Consider the following 9195-nt stretch of genomic DNA (forward strand, 5'->3'; position numbering starts at 1 on the left):
AATAACACCATGCATTCCTGTAACATAACTGACTAGAAGCAAGGTAGGTAATGACACATAAGTTAGTAGGCTGCTCAATTTATCATACTGTTAAGAGCAGTAGGAGCTGTATATGAACTGTCTCTTTTCTTTGTAATTTTGCATTCAAATTTCCGAAACGCTGCTGGATTAACGAGGCACTTTTGGTACCAGTGTGTGCTCCAGCTCCACATCCCACTGAAAAGTCTGAAAAATGAGGTAAGGTGACATATCACTTACATCACATATGCATGCAGACACCAAGAAATACAGCAACATAGTTCGCATTATGTAGCATGTGACAATATCTTTAAACATTGTGTGGTGCAAATGTTCATCCTCGGAAATAGCAAATAAAATTATTTTCAGTCACATGCTTCTTGATGATAGTTATTCATAATGAATAAGGAGTGATAAACAGTTCTTATAATGGTTTGTGTTTTTAAATCACTTAAGAGAGTGACAGATTTGTTCACCTTTGTGGCAAAACTTTATAGAGAAAGAAAGTTGTGCATGGGTGTATAAGAACCAGCTCCTTAACTGACCCTGTCAGGTTTCTCTTTGCAGGTTGTTGACTGCACATCAGTAAAGAAATATAATTATCTTTTTCACTTGCTGTGACTTCAGAATTCTAAACTTCTTAATAACAGTCTTCTGAATTTTACCATGAAGGGGATGGCTGAATTGGGAATTGTATTTAAATCCGGCATTTGTCCAACTGAAAATAAAATGCTGTCACTAGAGATCTTCAACTTTTATCAAAGACTGAATATCCTTCTATCTCTTGTGAATACTACACACGAAGTTTGAAATTGCAGTTATGACACTGAACTTAACTTCATTACTTTGTTTGGATCTGTATGTTGTGATCTGTGTAATGTATAATGTCTTCTATACTTAAATAAATAGTAAGGTTATGAGATGGACAGAGTATTCATAAACATAATGAACTAATTTATATACATCTACTGCAGATATCATGTCAATGATGCTGATGTAGGAAATATTAAATATGAGAGAAGAAAAGCAAAGAGACACTTAACAGTGGGCAGATATACATCAAATTCACACCCTGAATGATATTTTATTTTCCACTAAAAGTTTTGATAGGTCTTTTTTTTTATTGCAGTGGAGCTGCAAAGTTAATAAGAAACTGCATCAGCATCACACCAGTCATAGGAGTTGCTTGAAGCAGCAGCTTTTGTTGCTAAGAGTTACAATCTTTTAAAGTTATGCCAAGTACATATATATATATATATATAATTCTGTACATATATGAAAAGAAATAATACCAGCTTTAAACATCCAACTACACAGTAGGTACAAAACTGTATTTCTAGTGTTTTCCTAACATTAGCATCTAACACTTATATAGCAACTTATCATGGAACTTTCCTTGTTTATGATTCTCAATTCTGGACTGTTCAGGTGTGCTCTGCATCTGTATGCAGGTGTAGTTTCAGACATAACTAATAATAAGCTCTATACGGACAGAATTCTCATGAAGCTCAACATTTTTCATGGTAGTACTCTTGCAGATAAATAATCATCCTATAATGACTGTGCAACTGTGCTGCACGTTTGATGTTTAGATATATTACTACTTTATGTAGCACAAAAATAGACATTTTATACATAGTTTGAATATGTTTATACATTTGATCACATTTACTAAACATATTACATACAGAAGATAGAATGACTACGGGAGCTACATGGTGGGAAAAGCCATTAAACTATTGAAAAATTTAAGATGAATGATCTTTACAAAACACTAGCACTTACAACATTATATGGCACAGAAAAAGGTATACAAAATATAGCTTTTGAATCGTTCTGAGACCATCGAACTGGTAATACAAGGAGGTCTCATTTTATCATTCTGTCTCCTGTGTAACAGTAGCTCAGTTTTCAGGAATCTTTCAGTTCAGTAAAAAATTAAAATAAGAAATTAAATATTGTAAAAAAGTAAAATGACCTGATGAAGTAATAATGATACTGCAGATTATCAGTGTTTTTGTAGTGAAACTGTACAGTAAACTGCTAAGGTATTTTTCATCATCTGTTTCTCCTTAACAAAGTGTTAAAATATAAGCTGTGAGTTTTTATGTTTCTTCATTACAAAACTACAAACAAAGTCTATGTACTTGCAATCAGGAAAATTTTATGTTTAATAATTATTACTGATTAACAATCAAAGAAATTGGGTACATATGTATTGACTATGAAAAACACAAGCAGTTTTTATCCTTCATGTGGTTGTTGCTAAACAACAAAATTTTGAGAATGGAACTGTAGTAGAACATTAATTTTAGAAATATTTGTCTTAAATGGTCTGCTCAGTCTGGCTACATTACCAAGGAAACATAAAAGAAGAAATAAATGTAATGTCTCTTTCTCAGATGTAAGACTTGACATGCTAAAGTGGAGCTTTCTTCCTCTCTCTTCTCTTTCTAGACAGCCTGAAAATAGCGTTTTAATGTAATATTAATTTGACTTCAAGAGTATATTGTATTTGTGAGAACATATTTGAAATGCAGTAATGAATAAGTACATTGTATGAGTAATTTAATCTCTGCTACTAGTCAGGATATCTGTTGTGACCTGAAGTTCAGCTCTGCATTTCAGTGAAAATGTGTAAAGGACCGTATGTTCAATGGTTTGATTCATTATCAGCAAACAACAATGCCATGTAAAGACAGGGGTTCCAAATCTCTCACATAACAGAGTCCAGAGATTAATGCATTAATGTAAACTTTTGTAGACTCTCCCATGTTCTCTCTTCTCTTTAGCTTCTCAAACCACATGGACATAATTTTCTAGCTGTACCTTCTATAGAGCATTCAAAAATTTTGGGACGAACTGACAGATATGACGACAAAGATAACAATAAATATATTTTATTAAGCAATCAGGTACTGAATATGCATACTGAATGTGCACAGATTACCCCGGAGGTCATTGGGTGTGACTGAGAATAGAAAAACATCACATTTATGTCAGTACCTTATTGTTCTGATTAATGTTCCAAATTAGTCCCATTAATTTCACTATGGAGCCAGTACCAATGTAGCAGGGCATTCCAAGTTTGATGTAAATATGTGTGTGACCACTGAAACAATTCTTGCAAATAATTCCTCTTCTGAGTCTACATGGGTAGAATACGCAGCACTTGTCATGTAAATCCAGAGACGGAAGCCCAATGGGGTAAGATCTGGGGATCTTGCCGGCCAATGTGCAGGTCTTCCCTGCTTGATTGATTGATTGACAAGACAATGAACTGTGTGTTCTATTTTTGCAAATTGAGCAAGGGCTCATGATGCTGGAAACACATCCTCACTCCGATATGTATGGGTAACTCCTCCAATATTGTAAGAAGATTGTAAGAACAGTCTTTACATTGGTCACCTGAGTCAAGGTGGTGAAGATGGAGGGTCAAGCAAGTAGTTGTCAACAGTACTAGTAACATATGAAATGTATTGTAAATTCTTCCTCTCATAGTTGTTATATGTTGGTTTTCATCCATCCATACATGTGAGTTATGAGAATGGTATTTGCCTGCCTGTGTGTAAAATGAGCTTCATCCATAAACAGAACAGCTTTGGGAAACAAAGTGTAAGACCTGGTGGGACAAATGCATGAAGCAACTGTTCAAGCAACAGATTCCATATAAACTATGGTGAGCACGAAGCTCAGTGACAGTTGCTTGCCTAATTGCCTGCAGTCACTTCTTAAAGCATAACAGCATGGCTTCCTCTAAAGTAGATGATGCACCATCTGTGATCTGCATTCACTGGGCACGCACACCATCAATGTAATTTTAATCCCCAGTTATATATGGACTACTGTACATATCTTCGTGTTGAGAAATTTTTATGGTACATTCATTCAGCTCTTCAACCATTACCTTCAGCTGCACCATGAACAAAGTGCATGTCTCACAGTTCTTTCCAAGTGTGGCACTCCTTGTTATATAATGTGACTATTAAAAAGGTCTGCAATGCCACATTCTATTTTCTGATTCAATGAGAACATCATGACTCACGACACCACATACATCAAATCAACTTTGTGTAACAATGTCTGAAAAAGATTTTTTCAAAATCTCGTTCACCTTGGGCATACTTCTGAATCCTCAGAGCTCACTCACTATGTGTTTTCGACATCTGGCCTTATAATGAATATATTTTTTCTCAGCTTGATAGTAGTATCTGTCAGTTTGAGCATTGCATTTTTGAACGTCCTGTGAAAGTTATGAGGGTGGTTGCATTCCTCTTGCCTTCTATTCACATTTATAACTTTCAGTTTTTGTGGTCCCAGTTAAGATATCTTTTATTCTGAATACCTTTATATTTTGTTATATTGCTTCACCTGATGCTGAAACATTTCTTGGAAATAATTGTAGGAAATTATCTTACAGGTGAACCATTATTAATATAAAAGTAAAATTTCTAATGCTTATACCAAAATAAAATCATAATTAAGAACATGGAACTCACAATAAAATGACTATTGATTACATCATCTCCATGTGTTATTTCTTAGTGACGTAGTTCTTAACAGACAAGCTGAACAGTTTGCACAAAAAGTGAAGAGTGCTTATGCTGGGGAATATAAGCATATAACAATTACAGTGATGCAATTCTCATTATAAAAACCAGACTTGACATATATCATGCACTGTGTTTTCTTTACAGTGATGCAGTTTTCATTATAAAAAACAGACTTGACATCTATCATGCACAAAGTGATGTAACATTGGTATCAAATAATAAGATGTCTGGTGGAACAAGAAATGCTGGGCAGAGATGGCTGGAGGCTTATATCATAGGTTTTCTGCAAGGAATGTGACTCATGCTTAGTGTGGCAATTATGTTTAGAATCTGCTACTTATGAAGATTCCAGTAAGAATGAAGGGGCTTCAGATGTAAAGTGAGAAAACTTAATAGTAACATTTGAATAAAAAAGTACAAAAGAAATCAATTGAATTACAATAATATAGCTTATGTCCAATTCAAAAGTATCTGTATGGTGAAGAACACTTGGAAATAATCTTTCCAAAAAGACACAAAGAGAATGGAATGTATCATTTAAGCTGTAGGCCTGCTACACAACTACACATATGAACTGCAAATTGAAAATGCTGCAATAGCTTTAAAAAATGTAAAACCATTCTCAGACTCTTTATAGATAGACAGAGTGTGTGCCTGTACCTTATGACACATTTTGCTTATCATTCAATTTGTTTGTAATATTGTTATGACTTTAAAAAATATATACAGAGGTTTTTTTTGTATTGTTGTAGTGTTTTCAATTGAGAAGTGATTACATTTCTGAATCTGTGAGATTGTAAGTTTTCCAATGGAAGATATTTATGCTGTCTATTTGTTACTTTTAGATTTTTGGACTGTTTCTGATACAGTAGTGCCAAACAGTTATTTCTTTTTAGGTGTAAGATGCTATAATCAAATTTTATAATTCTTTGCTGTATCTTAAAACTTCTTGTAAACTTCCATGATTTTTTTGTTATTATCATGTTTGCTGAGTACTTTAAAGGATTCAATTAAACTTCCCAAAACTTGGAAAAGTAGATGTAAGAGCTACAAAATCTCTTAAGTCCAGTACAGCAGTAACTAAATTTTCTGTTATGTCTATTTCGTTTTTCAAAGAGACATTTTATGATGCATGGCATCAACAAACTGAGATCAGATATCTGTGATATAAAATGCATGAAGGAAGAGGTGTTTTAGTTACTGAAATAATACAGTATTAGGTATGTACACTGCAGCATTGTTACAAATAATGGAGAAGTATGATGTAATACTCTCTTAAGTTGAAAAATATTGTACAAGTGGAATGATTAAGTGTAATCATATGACAATAGTTTGGTAATATCTGAAAATAATGGCTGGCAAATAATGTATAAATTAGAGCATGGACAAAAAGCACAATTAAATAATAAGCTGTAGTGAGATAAACAAACATTTTTCTGATTTAGACTGTAGACATTGCTCTGCCAAAGGTAGTGCTGCTACACATATAGCTCAGTTATGCAGCAGCAGAAATAAATCTCCTGTGGAAGGTTAAATGTGAATGAATATTGGAGTTTAACTTCTCATTGTTGCATTAGATCATTGGTGATGGAGTTATTAATATCTATAATAATTATTAGTAAATGACTCTGTACAAATGAAAGAGTGTTGTATCAAACACTGCTCTCAGATTGCTTTCATATTTTCCAATCATCCGTATTAGCAGAAAGTTCGAGAACAATTATTTACACAGTGTGTGAAACGTTTTAGTAACCATAATCATCAAATGTAGTTCACCTTTCAGTGAATCAGATAGTCAAATATTCAACAACTCATGTAACCAAAAATGAATGAAAAAATTGAATAAGGAATTTGATAACATTTCTTCACGCAAAAAGTGGTTGTAGTATGGGCAGAATACGCTAGTTTCTAGAACAAATGGTGGACGTTTTGTGGATGGCTTTGTGCAAATGATATCAGTGGTTATTAGCTTTTGAGATGTTACAAATATCATGAGCTGCATATTTCAAACTCTGAATAGCAAAGCTTCAGGCTGAATGCTAGTACGTTATAAATAAATAATCTCGAACATATTTTTGTGTTGTTAACAGTAACATAATCTATGTCCATGGATCATAATGTCGGCAATAACATTTAAGCACTGCCAACGTATCTAGTTCAGTTGCAAAATAGTGCTTGTGTGATGGAGAAACAGCTAGGAAACATTTACTAATTGTGGCTGACTGTAAGACAACATAAATTGTAATAGTATATAGTTAGACTGTTTATTCAATGGATGCAGGCAAAGTCTTCTGGCAGCCATCTCGGAAAACAAGACTCATGCTTAATGCCATAATTTATTGGAGTGGTGTGTGTTTAAAAATGAAAGCGATGGGATAGGAAAGTTAATTAGGAAAAGAAAGTGTGCCGTATAAAATGTCAATCAAGAAGGTCATTTACTGCTTCTATATTTTGCGTGCTTTTAAGATGTGCATTGACTTTTAACATATATTTTCGCATTGATACATGTATAGCGACAGTCATCTTGTTGTGACAGCCATTACGGTTGGCAACATGCCCGTCGGCAGGAATGGGAAGGTGAAATGTTCAGGACAGAACTAAGGAGAGGAAGAGGCGGACACAGTGCTGACTGCTTAATCATCGCACAGTTCTCTGTGAGCAGAACATATCGTGCAGTCACTGTCTCTCGCGCTTATCAGTCCGGATAATTTCATACGGTAGACATCACCGATCTGTAAAATTCGTGTAACATGTGAGAGGGGCAAAGTAATTGTGCATATTGCTCTGGCCTGAAGGCTGAGAATGCCACATGAGAAAAGCAAGTACATAGTTAACTGATTAGGGAGACACTACGCACCCATTAATTACGAGAAAACTAGCGTTTCGTGCAAAATTTAAGACTTCGTATAGAGTTCGATTATGAGGATTATTGGGGGGTAATACAGTGTTGGTGAGTTAGCACGAGATATGTACGCCGATATTTCATCCCGTATCAGCAATGTGAGTGGGGTCGATCTGTAGCCTGCCCCAGACCTCTTCCATCAAAATTCACGCCATTTATACTTCAATAACCGCCAACTGATCAACGGCAACGACTTGTCAGGCGCCTTGTAACGATTTGGGAATGTAATTCAGAAGGGGTCTCTCTGCCTCACACACGTTATGGCGAGACACGTCCCCGTGTAGGAAAGCTGCGAATACTGCAAACCGAGCGCATTTAACAGCAGACGAAAAAGTCAGCTGTCTGCTCGACACACCAGTCGGAATCGGAACGGCAGGAGTGCGGCCTCGGCGGTAGCGGCTTCAGAGCTCGTAGACGTCGCGGCCGTTGGTGCGTCCTGCGCCGCTGCCCCCCGGCCGACAGGAGCCGGCCGAGCGCTTGATGCCGGAAGCGGTCTTGCAGAGCTCGCGGGCGCGCTGCGGGCTCGTGTAGGAGTACATGTTGTAGCCGGGGATGATGTGCACCCGCACGTCGCCGGACGGCCGCGCCGCGTCCCCGAGCGCGCCGCCCACGACGGCCGCGCCGGCCGCCCTCTGGCGGCGGGAGAACGAAACGGTCGTCTTGCAGCAGCAGTAGTGGAACAGGTTGACGTAGGCGTTGCGGAAGTGACGGTTGGTGCAGCAGTAGAGCAGGCTGTTGACGCAGGACTTGCTGAGCGCGAACCACGCCAGGTTGTAGACGAGCCGCGCGGGCACGCCGCGGCCGCCGCGCGCCGCCGACACCACCAGCGCGACGCCGAACGGCGCCCAGAAGACGACGAACAGCGCCGCCGAGTAGGCGTTCGTCTTGGCGAGCGCGTAGTCCCAGGCGAAGGTGACGGCGGGCTTGAAGCTGGGCCGCGAGCGCAGCGCGCGCACGCGCAGGGCGGTGCGCACGTGCCACGCGAAGGCGAGCAGCAGCAGCAGCGCGCCGCAGGCCACGTGGTAGGGCAGCGCGCCGGGCCCCGGCGGGCGCGGGCCGGGCCGCGGCGGCCGGCAGTAGAGCGGCGCCGCGTCCAGCGCCGTCTGCAGCGCGACCGCGCCCACCGCCGCCGCCCAGATGGACAGCACGGCGGCCGTGACGCGCGCGCGCGTGCACAGGCGCGCGTGGCGCTCGCGCGGCAGGCAGAGGCGCGCGTTGTTCTCGCACGCGGCCGCCGCCAGCGACAGCACCGTCACCAGGCAGCTCAGCGCCGCCACGGCCCACTGCAGCCGGCACACGGCCGGCGCGTCGGGCAGCCCCGCCAGGATCACCACCGACGACGCGGGCATCACCAAGCCCGTCACCAGCAGGTCCGCCAGCGCCACGCTCACCAGCAGCGCGTTACCTGCACACCGGAGGCGCAGCATTAGCAGCTGGTCCCTGAATTGCAGCAACAGACGAATGAAATAACATCCGCGCCCTATTGTAAACAATATTTCGAGCGGTTCTTCAGTTTCTCCCGGCGTATTTGTTGCTCCAACAGTCCACGGGTATATTGCCAGTTCATAGTGTCCAATTGTAAGACATTTCCAAGCGCAGATGTGGACTCTGACCACAATCTATTGGTTATGAACTGTAGATTAAAACTAAAAAAAATTGCAGGAAGGTGGGAATTTCAGGTGATGGGACCTGGATAAACTGAAAGAACCAGAGGTTGTACAG

The 9195-nt window shown here is 39.8% G+C and overlaps 1 protein-coding gene across 1 annotated transcript; it reads right to left on the minus strand.

Annotated features, from left to right (window-relative positions):
* Positions 1-7874: 7874 nt before the first annotated feature.
* LOC126188528 (alpha-1B adrenergic receptor-like) lies at positions 7875-8900 on the minus strand. Its single transcript, XM_049930128.1, has one exon. It carries the CDS (start codon positions 8898-8900, stop codon positions 7875-7877), a length of 1026 nt encoding a protein of 341 aa, XP_049786085.1.
* Positions 8901-9195: the final 295 nt, after the last annotated feature.

The sequence above is a fragment of the Schistocerca cancellata genome, chromosome 5, assembly GCF_023864275.1.
Source record: "Schistocerca cancellata isolate TAMUIC-IGC-003103 chromosome 5, iqSchCanc2.1, whole genome shotgun sequence".
Classification (NCBI taxonomy): domain Eukaryota; kingdom Metazoa; phylum Arthropoda; class Insecta; order Orthoptera; family Acrididae; genus Schistocerca; species Schistocerca cancellata.